Raw genomic sequence first — 27,904 nt, 5'->3', positions numbered from 1 at the left:
GACCTGGAACTATGCATATTGAATGATAAGGGTTTTGCTTCTTAAAGAAAATAATAACAAAAATTCTGTTTAGCCATTGACACTGATTAAATTATGGCTTCCAGCTTTTATTTCCAGGCTCTGTTGTGCAATAAAAACTCTTACTGAAAAATCTTCTTCATAATACAGAATTTCTCTAAACATATTAAATCACAATTATGGATTTTACCAGCTAAAATTACATTTTGAAACAAGCTATAGAAATCTGGACCAAGAGTAGCTTACCTTAGCAAGGCACTAGTGGTTAATACCTAGAATCCTAGCTATTCTGAAGGCTGAGATCTGAGGATCATGGTTCAGAGACAGACCAGGTAGAAAAGTCCTGAGATTCTTAGTTCCAGTTAACCATTGAAAAGCCAGAAATAGGGCTGTGGCTCAAATGGTAGAGCTCTAGCCTTGAGTGAAAGAGTGAAGGGACAGGGTGCACATCCTGAGTTCAAGCCTCAGTACTGTCTCAAAAAAAAAAGTAGTTTTAACTTATTAGAGGCTTATTTGTCTATTACAGGGAAGTCTAGAACAGAATGTTGAAGGAAAGAGAGGGTGGCAGCTGCAGAATGTGGTCAAAGGTCCAGACTCCTGCTATCTACTCAGCCATTCTTAGCATATGCTGTCTGTTTTCACATTAGTGAAATCATTTGTGTGTCTCCAGGCAGCTGTCCATGAGGCTGCAAAGAAGGAAGGTGAAGGGCAAGAACAAAGGGGCGTGTGTGTGTGTGTGTGTGTGTGTGTGTGTGTGTGTGTGTGTGTGTGTGTGTGTGTGTGTGTGTGTGTGTGTGTGTGTGTGTGTGTGTGTGTGTGTGTGTATGTTTGTGTATATGTCCTGAGGCTTGAACTCAAAAGTCTCAGAACTGTTCCAGAGTTTTTTTTTCCTTAAGGCTAGACTCTACCACTTGAGCCATGCTTCCACTCCCAGTATTTTTCGTGCTTAATTGGAGATGAGAGTATCACAGACTTTCCTTCCCAGGCTGGCCTTGAACCTTGATCCTCAAATCTCAGCCTCCTGAGTAGCTTGGATTACAGGGGTGAGCCACCAATTGCTGACTTTGGGGCTTTGTCTTTAGTTCATGAATTGGAGCCTTCCTAAGGACCCTCTGCCTTACATCTCTTGTCAGAATTGTCAGATCCCTTCTAAGTACAGAGGCAACTGGGTAAACAAAAGTTTGTGTAGCTGAGTACATTGCTCTCCTAAACAAAGCAGACTTCTGTTACTAAACAAGGGAAGTTGGTTACTAGACAAGGAACAATTGTCTGCTGTGGATTCTTAAGTGTATTTAAACAAAAACAAACATGAATTGCTAGTACCTTCTACCTATGGATAAATTGACACACAGTTTACTCTTTTCTATATTTGCTCAACAAAATTATAAACTTCTCATTGTAAGATGCATTTTATTTCAGACAGATTGAAGTATGAGTAAAATAAAGGAACTGATTGTGTCTGTCATTGTTATTTGGACTCTGAGATCATGCTCAGCACATAAAGCACCCCTGGCAGTTTCCTGTAGCCAACCAGGAAGCCTCGCTTACCTGGGCCCACCCCCAGGCTGGGTTCTCCCAGCAGCCACTCCCTGGCTGGGCCCTAGGGTTCCAGGATATGACCCCCTCTGCAGCTCTTAAAAACAGCTCCTAAGGGCATGATTCATCTTCCTTCCCAGTGCTAATGACACAATTCCACGGGAAAACTTGCTTCTTGTAGTTAAATGTCTCTGCTTTGTGAATTTGAGCAACTTGCTATGGTCTTAGCGCTTCCCCGCCCCTCCCCATTTCTACTTCTCAGTCATCTAGCCTTTCATTAACGCAAGGCATTATACAGACCAGCAAGGAACAACATGCTCTGGGTTGTGCCCTGTCACCACAGAGGAACTTAGAGTATAAACCCAGCATGAGCTAACAGTGTAGAAACATACACTGAAATAAACTCTGTCCTGGACTGCCCCCTATGGCTATTCTCTAGGAACCTTGGAGGCTGCCAGTCTCTCTGCCCAATCTCTTAAAGTGTATTTCTTCTGCTCGCTCTTTTGTGTATTAAGACAACATGTCCAAAAAAAAAAAAAGGAAAATAAACTATTGTTCCTACTTTGTTCCCTTACCCAGTTCTTACTGTCCCAGCCTCTTTTGTTAGTTTTTTACATGATCTTGAGAAATATTTTAAAAACAAATATAAATTGATCTCAATTCTTTTCATTTTTCCCCTAAAAAGCGTGCCTTGTCTGTCTCTGTAGAGATAGCTCTTTGGATAGCTCTCTGTATTTTAATATATGTATACATATATATATATATATACACACACATATAAAACAGTATATGTATGTTTTACATTCTGATATGTCTTGGGAAACTTTTTATTACAGTGTTAGCAATACCTAGCAAGCATCTCGCATTGCCTTCCTTCGTCTCCTTTTTTCTTTCTAAACTGCATAGTATTGAAGTGTTCTTTTTGAAACACAAACAGCCATGCCTCCCTCATTTAAAATGGAGATATTATTTACATTTATCACCAGGCTGGTAAAGAACTATCCTTGGCTTGTTAGTGTTATGATGTCTTCTTAAACTTGACCATGATTCATGTTCGTGCTCAGATACTGGCCCAAGGAGGAAAGGCGTTGTTGTCAGGGACACCTTCACACACCGATGGCTGTGGCCCTGGTGAAATCAGCTTGGCCTGAGAAATGATTTCTGCTGTTTGCCACTTGGGTTTGATTTAGACGTATCGAGAGAGATATCAAGACTCATAAATTAAAGGTGTTGCTGTAGTCTGAATATTTATTTCCCTCAAATGTACATGGAAATCAAATCCCCATGCTCGTGGAATTGGGAGGTAGGCTGTTGGCAGGTGAAGAGGGGATGAGGCAGATAAAGCAGAGCTGGCCCATCCTTTCTAGTATGTGAAGAGCTTTGTTCTGTATTCACATTACCCACAATCACTTAGTAAAAGCAAGCCTGTTTTAGGAAACGTTACATGATGTGATGAAGACATTGGGTATTGTTGTCTCATGTAAATTAGGGCGTACTCACGCTAGCAAATGAAGAGAGGTGATACTTGGAAGGCTGTAGACACTTTGGCAACTCCTCAAGAGCACCCTGGACCCCAGTGACTGAAGCCGGAAGCGTGAGCCAACCCTGCTCACCATACACCCACAGCCCGCAGCTTCCTCCCACTTTAGGAGTGGGCGACATTTTCCTCTTGTGGATTGAGGAAAGGATTCTTTCATGATCGTGGTTATGGCTGTGGGATATCGGACAGCAGCTGCTAGGGGAATGAAAACGTTGCTGCTCCTGTGAATCACTGATGGGATCTACATGGGTTTCAATGGTTTGCGGCAGAGGGAGCTTTCATGATGGTAAATGTCAGCTTCCTGTGGGGCAGGGGTAGGATAGGAGCGACTCTGGGCCATGGAGAACTAGGGTGATCTCTCATCTCATCTGTTCCTTCTGTCTGAACTGAACCTCCATGCTCTGGGAAGATGAGATGTAGAATCACTGAATTAGAGCTTGTTTAATCCTCTTCAGTGATGACCTCTATGTAAACAACCAATCTCTCCATTCCCTTTCTTCTCTCTTCTCTTTTCTCCCTCTATATCAATCAGCTGTGACAATGAGAATTCTAAGCTGGTTCATTTTGGCAATATATATATATACTTCCTGTTTCAGGTAAGCATTTCTCTTTTATTTGTTTGTCCTCTCTCTTTAGATAAAGAAGAATCAGCAGGATGTGGTTAGATTTCTGGAAGCCAACAAGATAGAGTTCGAGGAGGTGGATATCACGATGTCAGAAGAACAGAGGCAGTGGATGTACAAAAATGTGCCCCCCGAAAGGAAGCCTGCTCAGGGCAACCCTCTGCCACCACAGATCTTTAATGGCGACCGCTACTGTGGAGTAAGTGGCCAGATAGTTTTCACACCATTTCCTTCTTGCTTACACCACGTGTCACCTGGAGCACAGTTGTGCGATCTCTTCACTCAAGGCCTACTCAGTGCCTGCTGAGGTATGACAGAATGAAGTTGCTAGGGGTACAAATCCAGTGACACACACCGTGTGGCTGGTTGTATGATGTGCACATGTGTCAGCCAGTCTTGCTGTTCCTTTCTCTGCTTTGGAAGAGCGGTGAGAAGGGAAGTTGAATATGTGTTTATTAAGTTCCATATTTTGAAACTTACCTTTTGAGTAATACATTCGGGGAGGATGTATTCTGGAATAATTTCTTCCTGTGTGGTACAGAGAACTACTGACAGCCGATGAGAAGCCTGAGAGCTTTTCCTTAGGCCTGCCAGTTCACTCACTGTGAACATTTAAAATATTCTAGACGAAGTCAGTTTTGTCTACTGCATATCAGCATACCTTCTTATTCCTTATCTTTTTCTATATATGTGTGTGCCAGTCCTGGGTCTTGAATTCAGGGCCTGAGCACTATTCTCGAGCTTTTTTGTTCAAAGGCTAACACTCTACCACTTGAACTGCACTTCTGCCTTTTTTGGGTGGTTTATTGGAAATATTAGTCTCACGGACTTTTCAGCCCAGGCTGGCTTTGAACCATGATTCTCAGATCTCAGCCTCCTGACTGGTTAGAATTAGAGGTGTGAGTCCCTGGTGCCTGGCTTTATCCCTTATCTGAAAGATAAGGTGAGTAGGGTAGGATTTGCCTTTTGCTTTGACTCTTAAAGTCTATAATCTGTGTTGATTTGGGGGAATGCAGAGCTTTTTAAGAAGGAGACAGGATTATGGTGCTGAGATGCTTGAGGGGAGATAAATAGCTGTGTGGGCTGTGGGAGGGGAGGGCGAGGGATAAGCAAAGGTTTTCAGTGGCTTCAGAGGCATGAGTTTCTCCAGATGTGTAAAAGCAAAGTTAGAACAGCAAGCTGCAAGTAGATTCTACACAGACAGCTGATTGGTAGCACCATGTGGAGATTCCTGCTACACATAACTTGGAGTTCTGGCTTTCCCTCACATGTTCTGGACATCTTTAGAATGTTCTTTCTTTGTAAGCCTCAGCTTATCACCTTCCAGCAAGCAATGCCACTGTCTGTCTTACTACGCCCAACATTATAACTTTCTAAAGCCGTTCTCAAGTACATTTATATAGAAGTAAAGGTCATTATTTCATGGATTTATATCCTGATCTTCTGTTTTATTGGGGGAAAGTACATGGGGAACCAAGGACACAGTCTACTTATGATTACAAAGAATGGAGAATGCACTCTTTGCTTGCTGACTAAAATAAGGTAATGGTGAAAATGTTTGCAAACTATATAATTTAAAATAAAGCGGTGAACCCAACAATGTTATAATGCTTAAAGCAAAAACCTGACAGTTTTCTTTCCCTTGGTCTTTGCTGGTCTGAAAAAGCCTTTATCCTGGCTTTGTGGATTGAGGGGAGCCAGTGGTGTGGAATTGTAGGTTGGAAGGAATTTCGATGTGGTTCCCTCCTTATCTTGTGGTCCCCAGTGCTGCGGTTGGAATGTCTTGTGCCATTTCCCTTTTTTTTTTTACATTGACTTTCTAATATTTTCATCTTTTTCCTATTATCTGTTCCACTTGTGATCTTTCTGGTCTCTTTACACCTCCATCTTCTCATTGAACTTTACAGTGAGCGCTTGTACTGGGATTTGAACTCAGGGGTGCTGACAGATACTAAACCACTTGAGCCATATCCCCAGCCCTTCGTGCCTTTGTACTTTGTTGCTTTTTTTTTTTTTTTACTTAGTAGCATAAGTAACATGTAATATTCTTTGTAATATCTATGCTTCTTTCTAATTCATTTCATTTTTATTGCTCTTCCTTAACCTGTCTCCCTCTTCTTCCTCCCTTTCTATCAATATTTTGGGGGTTTCATTTTGCTATTTTCTTATTTTTCAGATAGGATCATGTGCTTTCTCGCTGGGACCAGCAGCCTTATTGGTTGAAATTTTGTCTGGCTCACTTTTTGCCCCAGATTGACCTCATTGCATCTTTCCAATCTCTACCTCCCAAGAAACTGGGATTACAGGGGTGAGCCACCACATCCAGCTCTCATTGAATTTTGTTGTTGGTGGCCTAAGTGCTGTCCCTTAGCTCTTTTGCTCGAGGCTAGTGCTCTCCCCTTTGAGCCACAGTGCCACTTCTTGTTTTCTGGTGATTAACTGGAGATAAGAGTTGCACCGAGGATCTGGGAAAGTAGTTCAGTGGTAGTGCGCTTGCCTTGCATGCATGTGGCCCTGGGTTCGATTCCTCAGCACCACATAAGCAAAAAAAGCTGGAAGTGGTGCTATCTCTTAAGTGGTAAAACACTGCTAGCCTAGCTGAGGAGCTGAGGTACAGTGCCCAGGCCCAGAGTTCAGGCCCCACAACTGACAAAAAAAAAAAAAAAAAAAAAGAGTCACACAGATTTTCCTGCCCGGCTGGCTTTCAACTATGATCCTCAGATCTTAGCCTCCCAAGTAGCTAGAATTACAGGCATGAGCCACCAGCACCCAGCTCTCTCATTGAGTTTTTCTTTCATCTTTTACCCTTTTACTTGCTGTCTCATTTTTCCTTACTTATAACATTGTATTGTTAACACATGAATGTGAGATCTTAAAGATCACGTTAAATATCACTTTTTTGGTTTTCAGTCCTCGGTTCTGTTTCTATTTATACTGATTTTTTTTCTTCCCTACCCTGCCTAGCTTATGAGCCATTGGTTTTTCCTTTTTTTGGTCTCAAGAGTTGAACCCAAGGCTTCACACATTGGGGGTACTGCTGAGCTGTCCCCCACCATTCTGTTTGGGTCTTTCTCACACATAGAGGGCTTTCCTTAGATATCTGGTGATTTTGTCTTTTGTTTATTTAAGAGCTCAGGCACTAAAAAGGTAACTGGGAGCCAGGGGTGATCCAGATGGGAACTCAGGGCTGCTTCCCAGTGAGCCCTTAGCTTTCCCACTGTGGATGACAATGATGTCTGTAGGCCTTTTCTCAGGAGATGATTTAGTTTTTGAAGAGAATGACCACTCAGCCAATTGGCCATGGACCTACAGCGAGTCCTGCCGTTTTCACCTGCTCTCCTCTGTATGCCTGCGTAGGAATGGTTTCACCTCCCTGAGGACATGTCTATGTCTAACATGTCTTCCAACCTCTTTGGGGAGAGCAATTCTCTGCCGTGACCCCCTCACCCCTTCACCATGGCCAGTATCTCCACTTGCTGGCCTGGGCTGGGACCCAGCAGCTTGCACCGTTTATGACTCCTGAGTCCTCCTGTGTCTTGGCCCTGTGGAGTCCATGGATGTTTTCCGTGTGTTGTCTGGGGTTTGGCATTCATATTGATTAAACTGAGCCTGATAAATGGCATCCTATCTGCTTCAGCAGTCTGTCCTGGGGACAGTGACAACAGCTGCTGGAGTGTGTCCCCTCATCATGCTCTGTTCTGGAACGTTGAAGGCAGTGTCTGCTCTTATTAAGGTCAAGTATAATGGCCTTGACAAGAGCTTTTGAGGGCAGCCATTCATAGACCTTGTTCGACTACCTGTTTCTGTTTGCTTTGCTTTACCCAGAAGTAGTTCATGGGGAGTTTCATCTTGCTGCTTAACCTATGTCACACTGCAGGTGACAAGATCTATAAAGACTGCATATTTTTTCTTTTCTTTCTTTTTCTTTTTTGCCAGTCCTGGTGCTTGAACTTTGGGCATAGGTGCTGTCCCAGAACTTTTGTGTTCAAGGCTAGTTACTGCTCTACCACTTGAAACACAGCTGCAGTTTTGGCTTTTTGTGGTTAATTGGATAGATGGATAGAAGAAACTGAATTAGCATAAGCTGTTATTATCCTTATTACTTTTGTTTTAACCAGTCCCCTGCAGTGTCCCTGTGTGAGCAAGGATCTCATCTGGGAATCTGGATGTTTAAAGGGAAACATCCCGGTACTTTGCCTTTCTGTCCTGTGTTCCCACTACAATAAAGGCCAAAGTCAAATGGATCAAATGTGAGCTTGGTGAGCTTTCTCCTAAACTGCCAAGATGAAATAAGGCAGGCCCTCACCACTATTAGAAGCTTACCTGTCCCTGATGCAGAATTCTCACAGGAGACTTCTCATCTGAATTTGAAAATCTGTTGTATCCAAGGCTGTCTATGTAAAAGATCAATTGAGCTCTGGATTCAAGGAGAGTCTTCTCCACCCAGTGGTTTGCTGTTCTTGGTGGCATGGTTGCATGTGTCAGGAAGGGCAAAGCTGGGGAAACAGATGACACAGATGCCTCACATTGCCAGTGGCTGAGCACCCACCCCCGTGTGCCCAGTCCAGCAGTTAGATAGTCTTTGTGCTCTGTCTCCTCTGCATAGTCCTGGTTTTTATGCTTCCATCTATAAATGTTTAATCTCCCATTTTCACCTGACTGAGCTGTTTGCCTCAATATTCTACAGTGATGAATGCTGGGACGTGACTGTCATAAAAACTATGGCTTGCGCCGTGAATACTGAAAAGCTTCCTGCAGACATGGAGGCCTCCCCGGGTGCACAGCTAGCAGGACACCTGCACTGAGATTAGACTGGAGGTGTTTTTTCTACAGTCTCTATTTTTCTGGGCTGTCTGCAGTTAAGAGAATGAAGAGCAAAACATTGCAAGACAAGCAGGCCGTGTTAATATCAAGGTCAGGACAGCAAAGCCCAGTAAACAGAGGGCCGTCCCCCGCCCCATTTACCCAAGACATGACCCCCTCATGAAGTCCTGCCTTGTCAGTTCTAAGTTACTTCCACTCCCTGCTTCATATGTTAATATCTATGCTCCTTGATTTTAAAATCTGCACAGTATTTACTCTTTGAAAGGTGAAATTGAATACTCTTGTAGCTTCTTTTCCTGCCTTTGTCTTGACATTCTAATGCACACAGAATTACTGAAGTTATGTCACACTCCCTTTTGTGTGTATAAACAGGTACATGTTTTCATATTGAAATCATTCTATAAATACTGATCCCTGCAAAAGTGTTTGAGCAGCCCCAGGGGAGGGCACGTGATCCTATTCTACTAAATCCTTTTGGCCTAAGAGGGAATGACACAGTGTGAATATCCAGGTAGTCTCTTTGTGACCTTTAACCACTGTACTAACTCTAGCCATACTTTTCTGGTATACCTTTTCTTTCATGTATTTTATTGACCATGTACTGAAAAAAATGTTTTTATTTTAACATGTTGTGGTAAACTTTCTAATTTTTCTTTTAAGAAAGTATTAAGCCAGGTGCTGATGGTTCATGCCTGTAATATTAGATCTGAGGATTGCAGTTTGAAGCCACTCAAGGCAGAAAAGTCGGTGAGATTCTTATCTCCAATTAACCACCAGAAAACCAGAAGTGGTGCTGTGGCTCAAGTGGTAGAGCACTAACCTTGAGCAAAAAAGCTCAGGGACAGCGCTCAGGCCCTGAGTTCAAGACCAATGGCCAACAAAAAGAAAAGTATTTATTTGAGGCTAGACATGGTGGTTCATACCTATAATCTCAGGTAGTCTAGAGACAGCAATCAGGACTATCATGGTTCAAGGCCAGCTTGGGCAAAAACTTAGCAAGACATTATTTCAACAAGCAAGCTGAGCATGGTGGTGCATATCTGTGAAAAGTAGAAATATTCCAGCCCCACGCTGGCCTGGGCAAAAAGTGCAAAACCCTATCTGAAGAAATAATTAAAGCACAAAGAGCTGGAGTGTGGCTTAAGTGAGAGGCCCTGGGTTCAATCCTTGGCACTGCCAAAAATATAAGTAAAACCTAATTTTAAAGTCATGCTCTTTCAGGAAGCTTTGCTTTAGTTCATTTTCTACATTCATGGCACTGATTAGAAGACTTCATGGCTGCTAGATTAGATTTCTTTTTAAGCTGTTTTACTTCTTTCTTTAGACTGCTATAGGGTTGATATTGTTTGGCTAGTTTTTTGTTTGTTTTCAGTTCTGGAATGTGCTTTTTAAAAAATCTGTTCTACTCAACTATTGGAAATACTTTCCTACTTAAAAGCTAACGTCTTTTCTTCATTTCAGAGAAGCTCATTTTTTCTTTTTTCTGTTGCCAGTCCTGAGGCTTGACTTCAGAGCCTGGGCACTGTCCCTGAGCTTCTTTTGCTCAAGGCTAGCACTCTACCACTTGACCCACAGCGCCACTTCTGGCATTTTCTGTTTATGTGGCATGAGGAATCAAACTTTCAGGACTTCATGCATATTAGGCAAGAACTCTACCACTAAGCCACATTCCCAGCCTGTCCTCCATTCTTGACATGCAGGATTTGGTATGGTTTGATTTTCTTTGGTGCCATTTCGGTCTTAGATTGTAACTGTCAGTACCCTTTGCTTTTCTCTTGGCCTTGATGCTGTGGACTCTGAGACATTCTTGAGCTTTGTCTTCTATATCCCTAGCTCAGCTTTTTAGCCCTGTGCCATTTTGCCCCTCAGTCTGTTGTTTGTCAAATTTTTTATGTAGCAATCAAGTGTAATTTCCGCTCTTTGGTTGTGGTTTTCTATTACTTTAAAAAAAATACTGGCTCCATCTTGTTTTGTGGCTACAGTGTGTTTGATCTCTGCAGGCTGTTAGTTAGAAGCATGTTTAAAGGTTTCCCTGTTCTCTCCAGCGCTGATTCTGCTTGCCATATTTTGTCTTGCCCTCTTAGAGAAGCGTGCTCCTAGACTTGCACAAACCTGTTTCCCTCTGAGAAGGAGGGTAGATGAGACTGCAGGAGACTGGGGTGCAGCAGGAAGCCTCGAGGTGCTAAGGAGAGAGCAATAAAGTACACATGAGAAAGTGTATTCTTCTAGAACAGCCCTCCTTTCCATTGAACATTTCTTTCTCTCATGTGCTGATACAGAGTCCAGAGTGAGCAGGCCTTTGCACTGGGACGGGCAGGCAGAGTTCTTTTAAGAGCCTTTCTAGAGAGAGCTGGCTGCCTGAAAAGGGATTGTGCCTTACCCCTTCACCCAGGCATGCATCTTTGATGCTTGGATGTTCCCTGGTGCACCAGGAGTCTCCACTGCTGTGTGTCTCTGCCTTGCAGAGATTCTGTGGTTACCTAGGGGAAGGTTGCACTTCTCTTGTTTGATGCTTTGCTCTCCTCTGCTTGTTTCCCCCTCCCCCCCCCCACTAATCCAGTTGTATTTGTTTACATTTTAATTGCTTGTTATTGGAAAAATTTACAACCAAATATATGTATACATACATACATACATACATATATCCATATACATATGTGTTATATGTGTATATTTATTTGTTTGTATTCCCCTGTAGTTTCATTTGGCATCTGACAAGAGTGAAGGGAGATAGGTGTGCATGCCTGCTCTGCCATCAGGAACCAGTGTGATCACAGATCCTAAACAGAAGTCAGGGGTTCAAATCCCCTGCTTCGGGATTAGGCACATTTCAGTGTTTGCCATTTTTTAAAAATGCCAAATGGAGTCTTTCTGCATCCTACCTGTGCTGTCTGACTAGAACTGCCAGCTCTCTCTCACCAAGGTTTCATAAAGCACAAGATAGCATCTCCAGTCTTTACCCACAAAACCAGGACGTTCCAGGTACACTGTACGTGTCTGGAGTTCTCACAGTGGCCCCCCAGCCCCTTATACTAGTATACTAATTTTTTTAAAAAGTTCTGCCCAGGACCATCTCAAGCTTGAGAAGAATTTCAGCAGGAACCTCTGCCCCATACCAGCAGGGACAGCTGCAGTGGGGTTCTATAAAAAGGTGTCTTTCATTTCAGATTGCTTTTTTATTTTCTTCCTTTGGGTGAGCCTAATTTCCTTTGACTCATTCAGATCGATGGCGGCAGCCATTTCCTTGCTGTCTATGCATCACTTGTGTTCCCTGTGGCCTTCTATTTGTTGATGCTCTGGTCACCTAATTGTGACTGAGCACGGGTCTGTGTGGCTGCGGTCGAATGGCTGCTCTCCTGGGAAACACTGAAAGGGCAGAAGAGTTAAAGGTCTTCAGCAGTGACACTCACTAGACACTATGCTGGAAATGAACTATACAACTTTGGTGGGAGGGAGGCCAGGAGGGAAAAAACTGGGAGAACTGAAGAGAAGAGGTGACACCGTTCAAAAAGAAATGTACTCATTACCTGACTTAGGTAACTGTAACCCCTCTATATATCACCTTTACGATAAAAAAAATCTTCATCTCCGGTGTTGCTTTGTCTGTACTAGTCTAATGGAGTGTCCAGATAATGTCTCTAACTGAGCCATGTGGGAGAGGGAGACTCTTGTAACCTCTGCCTGTTCTAGATGTTATCACAATAAGAGTTCTTTCTTTTCCTTTAAAAAACAGCTCTTCAGCTTAGTGAGTAAGAATGCTAAGTTATACTATATTCTGCTGCCCAGAAACTTTGCTTTTCCTAAGAAATTGGCATTAGAAAGAAAGTAACTTTGTTTCTTCTTTATCTTAGATATAATGAAAGTGTGTACTGGCCCTGAAACTGGCTACTTTGTGTGTAATTTTAAGTTTGTATTCCTCTGCAAAGTCATTCGGAGGTAATCTCTTTATATATATTCTGAAAATGTGCAGTCTGCTGATCTTTATATCCAGAAAATGTGCAGTCTGTGACCGGTATTTATAAACACTTCAAAGAGCACCTCTCACTGCCAGATTCAGGAAGCAATGTAGAAACATTATTGGAGTTGTGTTTTTTTAATGAAATATAATTTGATTTAAAAATCTTTCTCTTATTTAAGAATACTAGTATCCTATTTCCTCATTTATTACATACACATATAATTATTTAATTTTATTTGGTGCTGGTTCTGGAGCTTGAACTCTGGGTCTTGGCACTATACCTGAGCTTCTTTTTTGCTGAAGGCTTCCACTCGACCACTTGAGCCATAGCTCCACTTCAGGCTTTTTTTTAGTAGTTTATTGGAGTTAAGAGTCTCATCGACTTTTCTCCTTCAGCTAGCTTCAAATCATTATCCTCAGTTCTCAGCCTTGTGAGTAGTAGAATTACAGGTCTGAGCCACCAGTGCCCAGCAACATATACATATAATATATAAATATATATTTGCATATGTATGAGACTTACGGGTGAGAGTTTACATTTTGTGATTTCAGGAATTCTCATCATTGTGGCATTGTGGTCGTGAAGAAAATGGTCACATTGGAAGAAGTGATTTTTCAATTCCCAAGATGATATTATTCTTAAATGGTCTCACATCGTGTGTTTGAACTCTGAGAAATGTTATTAAGAAGTTCTAGATTTTAACTTATCATTTACTCTTTGTCCAGATATGACAAAAATAATTTTTAATCTCTGTGAACTTGAAGACTCATTAGGATACCCAAAAGCATTTGAATGTCACAAAGTATATTTTTCACAGTTTTTTTTTTAAAACTAGGCAATTGTTAAGAGCATGATATAACAGAAGAATGATATGCTGATCATTTGTTGACAGCCCCAGTTCATTTGTCCATTGGACACAGATCTTACTAGTAACCTGATTGGCATCAGGTACTAGTCTAATATGGACTGTCCTTTGTATTTTAACTTTTTAAATTAGCATACATTAGTTGTACAAGGAAAGATTCATTATAACATTTCCGCACATGGGTACAATATATTCCAGTCACTCATACCCCATCACTTTCTCTTGCTAACATTTCCCACTCGCTACTCCTTTTCATTTTTGGCAGTCCTAAGGCTTGCACTCAGGGGCTGGGTACTGTCCATGACCTTTTTTTTTTTTTTTTTTTTTTTTTGCTCAAAGCTAGCACTCTACCACTTGAGCCATAGCTCCACTTCTGGCTTTTTGCTGGTTAATTCGAGATAAGACTCTCATGAAATTTCCTGCCTGGGCTGGCTTTGAATCTCTATCCTCAGATCTCAGCCTCCTGCGTAGTTAGGATTACAGGTGTGAGCCACCAGTGTCCAGCTCCTCTCTTTTCTTCTCAGAAACAGTTGTGACAGGTTCCAATATTTTGTTTTCATACATGTAAACAAAGTACTTCAACCATATTCCTTCTCTTTCACTTGCATTAACATAGACTTTTAGAAATGATTTTTTTTTTTTTTTTTTTTTTTGGTTAGTCAGGGCCTGGGCACACTCCCTGAGTTCTCTTGCTCAAGGCTAGCGCCCTACCAGTTTGAGCCACAGCTCCACTTCTGGTTTTCTAGAGGTAAGAGTCTTTTATACCCAAGCTGGATTCACACTGTGATCCTCTGATCTCAGCCTCCTGAGTAGCTAGGATTGTAGGCATGAGCTACCAGCGCCAGGCTTAGAAATGATTTTCTGTAAGTTATTCTGGGTTCGAGATTAATTACAATGTTGTACTTGACACTTTTGTTTAAGGAAGTAATTACCTTAATTGAAAAGTTCTAAACTCTTGTGTGGACACAATTTAGCAAGAGGCCTCCATAGAGATATGGCACTGAATTTCAAAAGGGGAGAAAGGGAGAAGGATGAAGGGATTGATTCTGATGAAGATGCACTGTACAGATAAATGGACATTTATCTGCACCTTCCTGCAACCATTTGATGAGTATATAAAAAAAACTTAGGCTATGAGCAGACTTGCAACAAGTGATTTCACGCACATTGTGATAGGATTACATTTGCATTTTTCAAATATCCACCTGCTCCCCCCTAGCAGGATGACAGTGGTAGAAATAGGTGAGAGCAGGCAGAGTGGGCCATAGCTAATAACCCCTTATTAACTATGTATAAGGGTATAAGTGTAGCTTGGGTTAGGGTGATGGAAACAGAGATAGAAAAATGGAGAGGCTTGAATGATGTATACAGTAGTGGTTGAGGGATGAGAAGGGTCCTGAACTGCTTTGGTTTTGGGTGTATAGAGTGTGTTACACAGTGGGGCCCATTTTAAGTGTCTGTGAACAGTTGTTTGCTTATAGGAACCAGAACCCAAAGGAGTGATCAGAGCTAGAAGATGGGAATTAATTAGAATGAGATTCCCTAAGGAAAACATTTAGACTGAGTAGAGGCAGAGTACAGAAGGAAGGGGAATTTCACAGAGAGGTATTTAAAGGGATGGGATAAATCTAGCCATAGCCTAGCATTCTTCTTCCTCTTACCACATGCCGTGTAAACAACACATTTTCACAGAACGTGTGACTTAAACCCACACTAATGAAGTGTTATTAAATGACAAAGCTTTATGACAAAGAATGTAACATTTCTAGTTGACGCCTTTTGTCCCACATCTTAGACCTGTTTGTAATATATTTGGGGGTCTTAATTTGTCTTACAAAAGATTATATATTTTTGGGTAAGTTCCATAAAGCCTGTAATATCCAAGAATTACTGGCAATCTTTGATTCTCTTGTTTATATTTTCTCAGCTGCTCTGTCATATACGGTTTCTCAGACATCACATGTTTAATTGGCTGCAGCCTTCCTGGAATCTGCTTTCTTTCCAGTCTTTACATGCTGCAGCGAACACAGAGCAAGCTAATTCTCACTCTTCCCTGTCACCCTCAGCCTCCTACAAACACATGTGAAGTCTACTTTTCCAATGTCCACCACTCTCTCTGTCCTCATTGCCTCCCCCATGGTGGTGCTGGCACCACCATGCTACAATCCCCTCCTTTCCCTGGCTTCCTTCTTACTGGCCTCTTTCTGAGCCATTCTCCTCACAGCTCACTTAGTTATTTTCTTCAGGAAACTAGATTGCTTTACTCCTTGCTCCAAACTCAAATATGACTCCTGCACCCTTGTATATAAGTAAAATGCAGAACTTTGATCTTGGTTAAGTCCAGCATACAAGGAAACCAGTCACCCTGCCAAATTCCATCTTCCCCAGTGCTGTTCTTTCCCTGAGCACTCCGTCCCAACAATTCACCTGCTTAGCTGATTGTCCCCTCCTGTCTGCTTAGCTGATCAGCTGCTTGCATGTTGAGCCTCCATGCGGACATGCTACTCCCTCTTGGTCAACCCAGGAAGGAGCAGCTGGTTGGCCTGAAGCTGACATGACTGAATTCACATGACAAACTCCTTTCAGAACTGTGATACTCACCTGGCTAAAAATTTTGGACAAGAGTTGCGGCATCCACAAACCTGTACAAAGTTTGGGGGTTGGAGCTCCGTTTCACCTGTCATTGTGAAGCCATTGGCTCAGCCCGGCAGGGGTTCTTGAGGGTTCCTGGGCAGCAGCACACAGGCGCACAGGCCTGGCTTCCTCTCAGGCAGGGGTCATCACGGAGCACCTGGAGTGTGGAGCCCAACGCCACAGAAACGCAGCTCCACATCCCAGGGCTCCCGCGCTCCCGCTGCGCCAGTCTCTACCCCACTGTTCCGTGCAGAATAGGACACAACCGAATATTTAGTTGTAAGTCACCAGCACAAAGCATGCCTAAAAGTGACAGAGAACTGTCTGCTTTCCATCTCTATTCAGGATGAAATTGATCAAACTACCAAGGTTTAAACTTAACTTAACTTAAAAAAACTAGGTCATAGGATGTATATAAACTTTGGAAAAGAAAAATGGAAGGACACACTGATCAGAATTTCTTGATGGTTGTGCTTGTAAAAGTAAGAGAAAAAAAATGATTCTGTGACTGAGGCAAAGATAAATGTTATAGAGAATACAGTTTCCTTTAGTTTTTATTTGATCTTTTTATTCTCTCTGAAGATGTAGTCTCAAAGAATGTGGGAGACTTCAAAAGCAGAATAGAAGCAACTCATGTTGACACCTAGAGACCTTTCAGCTGTTGTTTACCCAGCCAGTTTTTTTTTAAACCCCTGGATAGCAAAATACGAACTGGAATTGTGAGGCAGCCTTCCAGATTTAAGACCTCAAGTAAAATCTTAGGTCAGAGTGATTCCACAATAGATAGAATTAGTCTGGCATGTGAAGAAAAAAGGGAGGAAGTTCCTATTTCATATCTGTGGACAAATTTTAATGGTGTCTTAAGTTTTGGGTGGAAAAGTTGTTGGGGTTGTTATTACAAAGAAGCTTTTGTAGTGGAATAATCCTCGCAAGTGTATGAAACTCTTTCCTGATCCCTACAGAGGCAATGATATGTTTTATCTCCATAAAGAATTTCTCAAAAGCACCCAGCTATAAAAATAATTGTTTGCTTTTATTTATAAACTTTGTCCAATCCTCTTTTTCTCCTCCTAGGATTATGACAGCTTTTTTGAATCAAAGGAAAGCAACACGGTCTTTTCATTCCTAGGCCTGAAACCACGGTTGGCATCAAAGGTAAGTTAATTTTTTTTATTCTTTGGAGGTCATCTTTCTTGAATTGTCCTAGGGATTAAGGTCAAAGGGATGCATATAGAGTCTCCCTAAGCTTTTAGTGCATTAATTATAGACTGTTCAATGTTAACACAAAGAAGCCTCATTCTCTTTCTAATGTTCAGTTGTTGCCAGGAATTAGAGTATTAGTTTGTAACTTACACCCCATTCTTTAAGAAGAATAATTAAATTCTATTCTACCTATTAAAATAGGTGACAATTTCTATTTTTAAATTGTTAGTTTATATTACAGCTTTGATTCATCCTATCACAGATCGAAAATATTTTTTAAAAAGTACATGTGTATAAACACCTGCAGATTCTATTTCTCATTATATCTTAATACAATATGACATCTATTTATATAGCATTTAAATTGTGCTAGGTTTCATAAGTAATCTAGAGATGATTGGAAGCATATGTGTGCATATATCATGTGCAACTATGGCGTATTATTTAAAAGACCTGAGCATCTGCCTCCCCAAGAAGGTCCAGAGCCATTCCCCACACACACCAGGAAAGGACTGCACTGCAGAATTTTGAAAGCCATTATATGAAAAGTACTTTTGTAGGTTGAACTTTATATTGGAGAAAAGATGGTCTACAAAAACAAACTTGGGCGGGAGGAAATGCTGCAATCCCTTAGCCAATCACAGTACCTTTTAGCCTGCTTTCGTAAATCATGTCTTTTGGAAAACATAAAGGACCTAATAAGTTTGTCTCATGTTTAGACTTAAATATGGTGTGGGTTTCACTTTATCAAGTACATGGATCCACTTTCAAAATAAAAAAAAAATTAAAAAGTTTATTAAGTAAGGTAACATTTTGATTATTTAATTTTTTTAAATGTATACTATTTTATTTCTTCTTATGAAAGTAGCCTAGACTTATCTAGAAAACCTGGGGAAAAAATAGAAACTGTAAAGTAGAACATGGAAAGCAAGGCCCAGAGCTCACCATATGGACATTTTTGGGGAATGTCTTTGGGTCTTTCTGTACGTAGTAATTGTGAGGTTTTGGCAGTTTTTCAAGTTGAAGGCCTGAGTGTCTATGTGTAACTCAGTGGAAGCGGCATGCACCCCTGGGGGCGTGGCTGTCGCGAGTACGAGGTCTCTGGAGGCTCTCAGAACAGGGACTGTCCCGGCTCAGCTGGGGGAGGATAGAATCACAAAGCAGCCCCCACCACACTGAGCCCTGCCATCCCTGCCATCCACATCAAGAAAAGTCCACAGATGGTGGTGGGTGGTTTCTTTGTGCATGTTTTAAGCAGAGGCAAAACCCACACAGAAAGTATTTACAGGTTCTTCAAGCTATTTTTATAAAGACGGAACATTTGAATACTTGTTGGAAAAATTAGGGTATTTGTATAACCTATTTCATCTAAAGATATTACCCAATCAGATCTCTGTCTTCAAAGGACTGAAAAAAGAAAAGAAAACTGGGGTAAGGGGTGGCTTAATGAATGCAAAACCCCAGTAGGCCTCACTGTTTGTGCAAAAACCTTTTTAAAAACACTGTGTGTGTGTGGTCTCATTGTTCCTTTGGGCGCTTTCCCCTCATCCCCCACATTCCTTGGGGACTCCACAGGCTGACATTTTTATTCTTTTTACAATCTATTCTCTCCAAAATATGTAGACATCTGGGATGAACACAGTATGCATTCGGATGTGGCCTATGGTGGTGGTATTAGAGTTGATCTTGGTTCTGTGGCCTTGGCTTGATGTTAGAAGTCCATTCCAAGGGCAGCGATTGCCTTGGATTACCTGGAGCAGCAGCACAGCAATGGTGGCCACCCGGGATCTGCGCTCGCACTCTCCATCCATTCGGGGGTCATCTTCATAGGAGAGAACTGAAAATGTTACCAAGCAGTTGTGCATCTCCCCTTCCTAGCCACTGGTTTTTCACCTTGGTAGTAATTCAGTATACCATCTACAGTTTGAGACTTGCATGGAATGTTCACAGATTTAGTGTGCTGAAAGATGAGACCAGATGCTTGCTTTTTGTTTGTGTGTTGGTTGTTGGGCTTGAACTCAGGGCTTAGGCACATTGTCCTAGAGCCTTTTTGCTCAAGGCTAGCACTCTGCCACTTTGAGCCACAGGACCATTTCCAGTTTTCTGATGGTTAATTGGAGAAAAGAGTCTTATGACTTTCCTGTCCAGGGCTGGCTTCAAACCATCATCCTCAGACCGTAGCCTCCTGAGAAGCTAGGATGACATTATGAGTCACTGGTGCCCAGCCCACTGATTTCTTATCTCCTTTCCTATTCCTGCTGCACTGTACACACATAACAGACAAGGCTGGACAGCCAACCAGGAAACACAGAGGGACACATTTGCATTTGTGATTGCCCCCCTCCTGACTGTAGAACCCCCTGGCATGGGGCATGCTGGAATCTGGACCATCCCCAAAACACACAGAAAAGGGAAGACCAGTCCACCACATGGTGGTCTGCAGAGCACACTGGCTCTGGACATGTTGCTTGTCCCAAACTTGTGAAAGTAGAAATTATATAGGTTGCTAATATTTAAAATAGGTTTCCCCCTTCTCTTGAGTTGAAAGGTGGGTGGAGGAGCATTTCCCCTGGGGAGCATGTAGAGCTGGTTGTGGCTGGCCACTGTGGTGCCTGCCTAACCCTGAGAAAAGGAAGCCTGCTTGCCCAGCATTTTCAGGCAGAAACCTAGCTTTGGTTACGTTAATAGGCTGCAGGTGAGCCCACTGGGTAGGTTTCTCTACTTCTGGGTCTCTGCCAGGGACAGCTGCACACTGACCAGCCAGCGCAGGTACAAAGGCCTCTGGTGCCAGGTAGGTCATGGTGGAAGGGCAGAGTGGCAGTCGGGAGATCACCTGTACTATTTGTAACAGGGAACACTCCAGTGTTGCCCTTTGCTGCTCGCTGGGGAACCGGCAGATGGGGGAAAACATGTAGGCCTTCCACTGATGTATGTTTGGAACATTGGGTGATTTTGATTTAAATCTGGCTGTGATCCTGAAACTCAGGATTTGCCCTGATCCATCACATAGGACTGACTTTATTACAGTTTCAACAATCTCTATTCTTGACATTTCGGAGGGAAAAAAGAAAAGAAAAAAACAAAAAGTGTTGCCAAGGGCAAATTTTCTCATCAATGCCATGCAGTAACTGGTGCTTTTTTTTTCTTCTAATAGGCAGAACCTTAGCGCAGATAAACAGAAAGTGATGGAGATGCATTTGGAGCGCCCCCTGGTACTCAGCACACACCTGCTCACTAATGCATCACTACGACAAAGGCCACATCATCACCAGTAACCTTGCTTGCCACGGGAAAGGTGTTTTTGGAGGATGTGGGAAAATGGGGATTGCATGATTGCTTTAAACCAAATCAGGACTATGGTGGATTGTGTTTTTCCTAGTTTCAGATTTGCCTAGAGTCTCACTGAGCTGAGCGGACTGTCACCTGTTACAGGTATGCATCTGTCATGACTGTCACCAGCGGAGAGGCAGTGTTGGATCTGCCTTAGGTTGTAGGAGATACCAGTGCTGCATAAACCTGCTTCCCCTTTCAGCTGCCTACACTGTACCTCAAAATCAGTCTGCCAGGCTGCTAGAATGTTGGAATCAGAAGGAAAGAAAAAGAGCAATGCTAATTGACATAGGGTGTTAACGATTTTTGCTGTAGAATCACAAATGTCACTTCTCTAGTTCTTTTAATAACATGTGCTGAAAAGTTAGGTGTTTTAGATTGCTTTTATAATAGAAACCCTTGCCCGCCCCCCCCACTCCAAATCCTCTGAAGCTTCTATAGATGTTTTTAGAAATCACTGTTGCAATATTGTGTGATTGCAACCAAGTTACAGAGCTGAGAATAATGGCTATTTGGGAAAATGTGCTTTTCCTCTTGTGTGGGGGGAAAATTCACCTAAATGTATAAGACTGCTTGAAAGACATATTCTAAGAGGTGCACTAATTACATAGTAAATTTATAGGTATAATTGTCTGACTAGTATCTGAAGGCCTTCTCAGCTATAGCAATTTATTTGTATGTAAATTCACATAGATTTTTAAATGCAGCTTCCTTAACAGCTGTTTATTCTATTTTGTGAAGGAATTATATTTTTTTGAGAGAAGAAAATCTCAGTCAGGTATATTTTGTGAATCCTTAATGAAGCATATTAAGAACTATCTGTACTTCTGAGTCTGTGGCACAGGTGGTAGAGTGCTAGCCTAGCGTACCTGAGTCCCTGGGTTCAAGCTACAGTATCACATACATACTGCTGTATAATTTATTTTTTTTCAGTGTTAATGTTTCAGTGTTTCCTAGCATTCTTTTTTCTTCTATGTGGCCAGTGCACAATCTCAGTCTTTTCAGAGTATGATAGCACACATTTTCATTCCATGTATGAGCACAAGTGAAATTTCAGAGCAGTGTATACAAGAAAGGGCTGTTTAGAATACTCTGAATTGTATTTGGTGAGAAAAATTTCTGCTCATCTTGGAGTGGTTCTGACAAACACTGATCCTGTCTACTTCTTTAGGGCAGAGACTGATTTTTTTTTTGTATCCTTATAAACATGTTTATTTGCAAACATAGGAACCACCTTGACTAGGACAAACTCTGAGAACTGAATGAACTACTTGATTATTTCCAGTGTCCTCATGCTATACCTCTCACCATGATTCTGCAAAAGAAATGTATAACTTCTTGAATTCTAAAGCTAAAATCCTAGGCCCAAGGTTGACAGCCCAGGACAGAGGAAGAGTGTGACATATTTCTTCTTGGCTGGAACAGACTCAGGATCCATAGTTTTCTTTCTCTCAGGGGAAAGCTTGTCAGGTCATGGCTGGCTCTGATGGATCCAGATCCATTGATATCAAGTGAGATCCAAGTGAAGTTCCATTTGATAAACCCCCAGGAACCATCTAGGAATGTTTTGGGGTCTTCTGGTAAGACCTGAAATTGGTTTTCTAAGATACAGCAATTTGAAGACTAACCATGTTATAATTACTCAGTGTACAGTGAGTGTCATTCAGCACGGTGAGGTGGAGGTCTTTGCAAGTTCTGATTCGTGAGGTCAGTATTATGCTTGCAAAGAAAGAGAGAACTACCTGTATTTGTCGTAACCATAATATACCTAGCATAATGGCATTACACCTACCAGATGGATAGCAGTGCTAAATTACCACCACAGTTGGATGACATTTTCTTGCCATGGTTTTTAGGAGATGGGGGTGTCAGCAAACAAACACTAAAGACAAACCTCAGGTGGCATTGTCCTTGTCACAGTAGGCTAGAAGCACAGGGTGTGGCCTTTACCATGACACCCGGCTCTACCAAGAACACAAGCACAGCCCTCCGACCATGCTGTGTTCAGTCGTTCTGGGTCCTTCCTTGTACTGTTACCAGCTGCGTTCCAAGCAGGAGGCAATGGTCTGATTCTGTTCAATCAGCTGTCTTGAGGGGTTCATCATCACACTTGTTAGAATCTAGGAAGAAGGTGGATTCGCAGGCACAGATGATGTAATATCAAGGATATTTCAAGGCAGAACTTTAATTTCCTGTAATAGGCTTGTTGGGACAAAAAAAGTTTGTTGTCATTTTAAAATTAGGTAAAATGTGCAGTGCCACACTGCCAGGTGGATGCTGACCAGAAAAAATTCATTTCAAGAAATACTTGTTTTTTCCAAACACCAGGGTTTTGATTAAAATCAAAATGGAGAAAAGGAAGATGATACTTGTCCTCAGACTCTAGTATATTTTGGATTTATTTCTGATTTGATTCAACATTCACATATTGATGTTTTTACATTACATTAACTTGATAATGAACTAAATAGTTCTGGGTTTTGTTACTGAAAGGTACCAAAGGCTCATTCTGGGTTTTTTGTTTTATTTTATTTTTAAATTTTGTTTTGTTTTCATTGCCTTTGTTGTAGGATTTCGCTTTTTGTAAAAATTGGGCATTTACTTTGCAGTTTTTCTTAAGTGTCAGGGTCCACTTCAATCTGTGTCATTGTTGTTTTTAGAGTTTAGTTCTCCTATTTGTCTCTACAAGCATTGTCTCAGATTTCGTACTCAGAATTTAAAGAGAATAAATGGCAGAAAACATACATTCAGAAAATGGAGTTTTTGTCTCCTCCCGTGTCTCCCACGTTTTCTAGTTTTAGTTCTGCATTTGCGCAAGTCTTTTCTGTTGAGTTGGAAGCTGTCTTTCCGTGCAGGAAGTGCAGACACAGAGCTCAGGCTCCTTCGGGGCGAGATGCATCCATCTGAGGTGCCCTGGGCTTGGTCCGTAGTTCCACCTCCGTGCTTTGCCCAGAACACAGAGTCCTCTCACACAGCAACCAGGCCCGAGATGGCCACCTGCTCAGCCACTGGCTCGGCTCTGGTGTACTTCACGGGCTCCTGAGCACACTCCAACCGTGGGCCTGCTTCCCTACCCCTCACAGAGAACAGACAAGGTGGCCACCACTACATACACCAAGGGTCCTATTGAGACAGTCACTTCTGAACACAGAAGAAAACACTTCCAAAGGCAGTGTGTGAGGCCAGTCTCCTTGCTGAACTCCTCCAGATGTTAACCACCAGGAGGGAGGCAAGGTGGGGGGAGGGATGAAGGGAGCAAGCTGTAAATTTGCAGGAATGTGCTCAGTCATGAAACCAGATTAGTAGATGAGCCCTGCCTGCCCGCGACCCAGATAGCCAGAGCTTTCCTAGTTCTGTCAGCCTTCCTGGCCTGTCTGAACAGCACAGTCTCCACCCACAGGGATGACGGGCAGCAGTGGTAGCCGGTGGTAAGTGACAGAGCTGAGGTAAGCTCTCAGCACTCTAGACAACAGGCCCTTCTCTGAATTAGTACTTGTGGTCTTTTCTTCGTTAAAACCATCCCAAGTTTCAAATGTTTATACATGCAAGGAAATACACATATATGCATTTGCACACATCTAATATAAATATATATATATACTAAAGTATGAAGAGTAATAATAATGACAACAATAATAATAGACTCCTGTGTGCCTGACTCCCACCTGATTGCCTTTCCTGATTGCTCCCTCCTGAACCTGCCTCCCTGCCCCACATTCCTAGCAATCACAGACTTCCTCCTCTTTCTCTTTTTTGCCTCCATGTATGTGTCCTTAAAGAAAAATAAATGGAATTAAATCAGATACGTTCTTCTGTCATTTCCTTTGTCTGTTCATCGCAATGGGAGCTTTCACTGGTAAATATTATTCCACTGTGACTATGTCACCGTTTTTCCTTCTGCAGTTGTAGATAACTGAATCGAATCTTTGTTGGGAAGAGAAAGGGCAGTTTAGCCTGTGGCTTCTGCTACGCACACACAGCTACGGGTGTGCACCGAGTTGGGCAGGGAGAGCACACTCAGCTTTGATGGAGAAGATCACGCTGCTTTCCAGCATGAGACCACACGTGTTTCCACCAGTATGCTAGAATTTTCAGGACACCAGATCCCGGCCAGCCTTTTGGATTGTCAGAACCAAATTTCTGCCAAGCTGGGGAGTGACAGGCCGCTTTCATTGGCTTCTTTGGCATATTGTTTTAGTAGAAATAAATTGAACATGTTTAATTATGGGATTTCTGTCTCATTCATTGTGTCTTACCATTTTTTTCTGTTGGGATTATGTGATTATTAACTTTTAAAATTTCTTTGTACTTATATTTCATTGGTTAGTACCTGATTTGACTTTTTTTTTTTCTTTTTGTGGTGCTGGAGACCAAGGCCAGGGCTTTGCACCTGCTAGCAGCGCTCCCCTCTGGGCTACCCCCCCCCCCCCCCGCAATGATTTGACTGTTAAAATGAAGAGAGCCTGGCGTTGGTGGCTCACACCTATAACCCTGGCTACTCAGGAGACTGAGCTCTGAGGATCATGGTTCCAAGCCAGCCTGGGAAGGAAAGTTCATGAAACTTATTTCTAACCAGCAAAGAGCCAAAAGTGGAGCTGTGGGTCAGGTGGTAGAGCACCAGCCTTTCAAAGCCAAGGGACAGTACCCAGGCCCTGAGTTCAAGCCCCTGTGCTGGCAAACACAAAGGAAACCAGATTAAGAATATAAAAACCTCTGAAGTTATTTCCATGAGCCTTTACCCTGCCTGGAGGAAACACGTGCATATATCATCTATTTCAAATGCCTTTATATACTTTATATGTTAAGTATCTATTATGTTATATAGTTTCTTTTTTGGCCTGTCCTACAACTTGAACTCAGGACCTGGGTGCTGTCCCTGAGCTTTTTTTCCTCAAGGCTAACACTCTACCACTTGAGCCACTTCTGGGTTTTTTGCTTGTTTGTTTTTGAGTAGTAAATTGGCAATAAGAGGAGATCCTCAGATCTCCTCCTACTGAGTAGCCAGGATTACAGGCATGAGCCACCAGTGCCCGGCCTTATGTGATACAGTTTCTTATGTGCTGATACTTAGTTTGTCAGCATATCATCCAAGAGATGGCGGAGTTTGAGAACCTATCTGCTCTAGAAGGGTCTCTTTTATGAAGCTATCTTAAGACTAATTAGTACCAGTTATTTAGAAGGAAATGATTACCATTAATGTTATGATTTGGTTTTCTGTTACAAGGAAATCTTTATATGGACTTGCTGTGCATATGTGTGCATTTTTTCAGTCTATCAAAATATGTGGAAGTAAAAAGAGATATAACAGGCCTATAGCAACAGGTTATGCAGAGAACATTTTGGAGTGACAGGAAATTGTAGTGGACATCTTTGCCTGATGAACCCCAAGGCTGAGGACAGTGGATGTGTGGGTGCTGCCACCCACAGTACTGTGACAGCATGTTCACCTGTGCGTGCTGACCAGTTGTTAGCACAGGAACCCAGACTTAGCAACTAAGACATTTCTAACAGACTGAGGACATGGGTATTAACTAAAAACTTGATAGTATATAGAGAAACCATTTAGACCTTTAAAAAAAAAAAGATTGCACTATGGCAGTTCACAACAGTTTGGGTCCTGCAAAAATAAATGTCACTATCATCAAACTTTTAACTAAAATTGTTACAGGCTAGAGCCGCCTGGCTACTCAGGAGGCTGAGATCTGAGGATCGTTGTTTGAAGCCAACTGGACAAGAAAAGTCCTTGAAACTCTTAATCTCTAATTAACCACATAAAGCTGGAAGTGGAGCTGTGGCTCAAGTGGTAGAGCACTAGCTTTCAAGCAAAAAGAGCTTCAGGGACAGCGTCTAGGCCCCAAGTTCAAGCCCCAGAACTGGCACGCTCTCGCTCTTTCTCTCTCTCTCTCTCTCTCTCTCTCTCTCTCTCTCTCTCTCTCTCTCTCTCTCTCTAGTAAAAACATCTATCCATAGGCTTACAAAAACAAAAGCTCTAATAGAACAGTGCTGCCCAGTTTGGTACCAACAAACCTCATAGCACTTGAAATGTGCCCGGATGAATTTGTGATGTGTTGGAAGGATAAATACATCCCAGGTATTTCAGAATTCATGTGAAAGAAAGAATGGGAAATGTCTCATTAATTACTTGGATATTGATGACATTGAAGTGATCATGTCTTTTGAATATACTGAGTTACGTGTTAACATTTTCACCTTTTTCTTCTTAACTGTAGCCACTAGAAAAAATTTAATTACATGTACAGCTTACTATATACACATATATTACATACATGCATATCTTTTTTCTAGTGCAGGTCCTTGGGCTTGAATTCAGGGCCTGAATGCAGTCACTTAGCTTTTGCTTAAGGCTGGTGCTCTACCACTTGAGCCACACCCCCGCTTATGGCTCTTTTGGTGGTTAATTGGTGATAAGAATCTCATGGACTTTCCTGCCCAGGTTGGCTTTAATCCACAATCCTCAGATCTTAGCCTCCTGAGTAGCGCAGATTACAGGTGTGGACCATGGTACCTATAGCTTGGGCTTGGTTTGTATTTTTACTGAACAGGAGGGTCCTGTACCAACATCTGGAATTGATAGTAGAAAGCATATGTCTTTAAAATGTTTCTTAGATTCTGACAAAATTTCTCCTTTATAATACAGAAAGGAAGTGTGACCATCTTTGGAAACAAAGTTTTCTGATCGTGCTACCAAAATGGATGATTTTTCTCATCTTGTTTTTTGCTTTTCTAGCTTGAAGTATTTTTTTGTAGAGAAATAAAAGGCTCTTTTTTTCTGTAGAAACAGAATTGAAAGGGTAATACGGGTTGTCATCCTATGTGACATCAGGTGTCTATCATGGTATAAGGCTAACTCCTGTTCAATTGGCCCATATATCTGGGAATTAAGTCCTAGTAATTTTTAATTTTTTTTCTTAAAAAGAGAATTAATGAGCCACACAGATAGTCTTTAATCTGCAGGAGTATACTGAATATTAATGAGATTTACTCCTAGATTTCTCTGTAAAACTCATTTGAGCTCATGAGAATATATGAATAATCTGCCCTCTCAAATTGCTTCTTCCTGGTCTTACTGCCAAAGATTACAGCGTGTTGTGTTATTGGAGAGTTCTTCCTTTCCTTGGCCAGAATTTTTTATCTGTTTTGCTATTCTTTTGGAATAATCATGTGGAAAGAAACTTCACATTCTTTTTCTCAGTAATATCAATTGACAGTAACAATATTTATTAAGAGAAGTTTTGGGGGCATTATTTTGTTTGTAGCTCTTCTCTGAAATGAGAGTAAGAAAAGCACAGCCCTTTCCAGCCCTCTGCATGTCCTGTAGCTGCTCATTGTGCTGCTTTGGGTGTTCGATTTG

General features: G+C 41.9%; 1 protein-coding gene across 1 annotated transcript in view; it reads left to right on the top strand.

Moving 5' to 3' along the window:
* Sh3bgrl2 (SH3 domain binding glutamate rich protein like 2) overlaps positions 1–24,335 on the top strand; it is a 54,251-nt gene extending 29,916 nt beyond the window's left edge. Inside the window, exons 2-4 of the mRNA XM_070010819.1 lie at positions 3,731–3,916; positions 17,074–17,154; positions 20,357–24,335. Of these exons, the coding sequence (XP_069866920.1) occupies positions 3,731–3,916; positions 17,074–17,154; positions 20,357–20,368 (279 nt within the window). The 3' untranslated portion in view covers positions 20,369–24,335. The remainder of the gene's footprint in view (positions 1–3,730; positions 3,917–17,073; positions 17,155–20,356) is intronic.
* Positions 24,336–27,904: the final 3,569 nt, after the last annotated feature.

Source organism: Dipodomys merriami, unplaced genomic scaffold (assembly GCF_024711535.1).
Source record: "Dipodomys merriami isolate MVZ:Mamm:240054 unplaced genomic scaffold, mDipMer1.0.p SCAF_8, whole genome shotgun sequence".
In the NCBI taxonomy this organism is placed as follows: domain Eukaryota; kingdom Metazoa; phylum Chordata; class Mammalia; order Rodentia; family Heteromyidae; genus Dipodomys; species Dipodomys merriami.
Note: the sequence above shows the minus strand (reverse complement) of the source record. Positions and strands in the feature narration are given on the sequence as shown.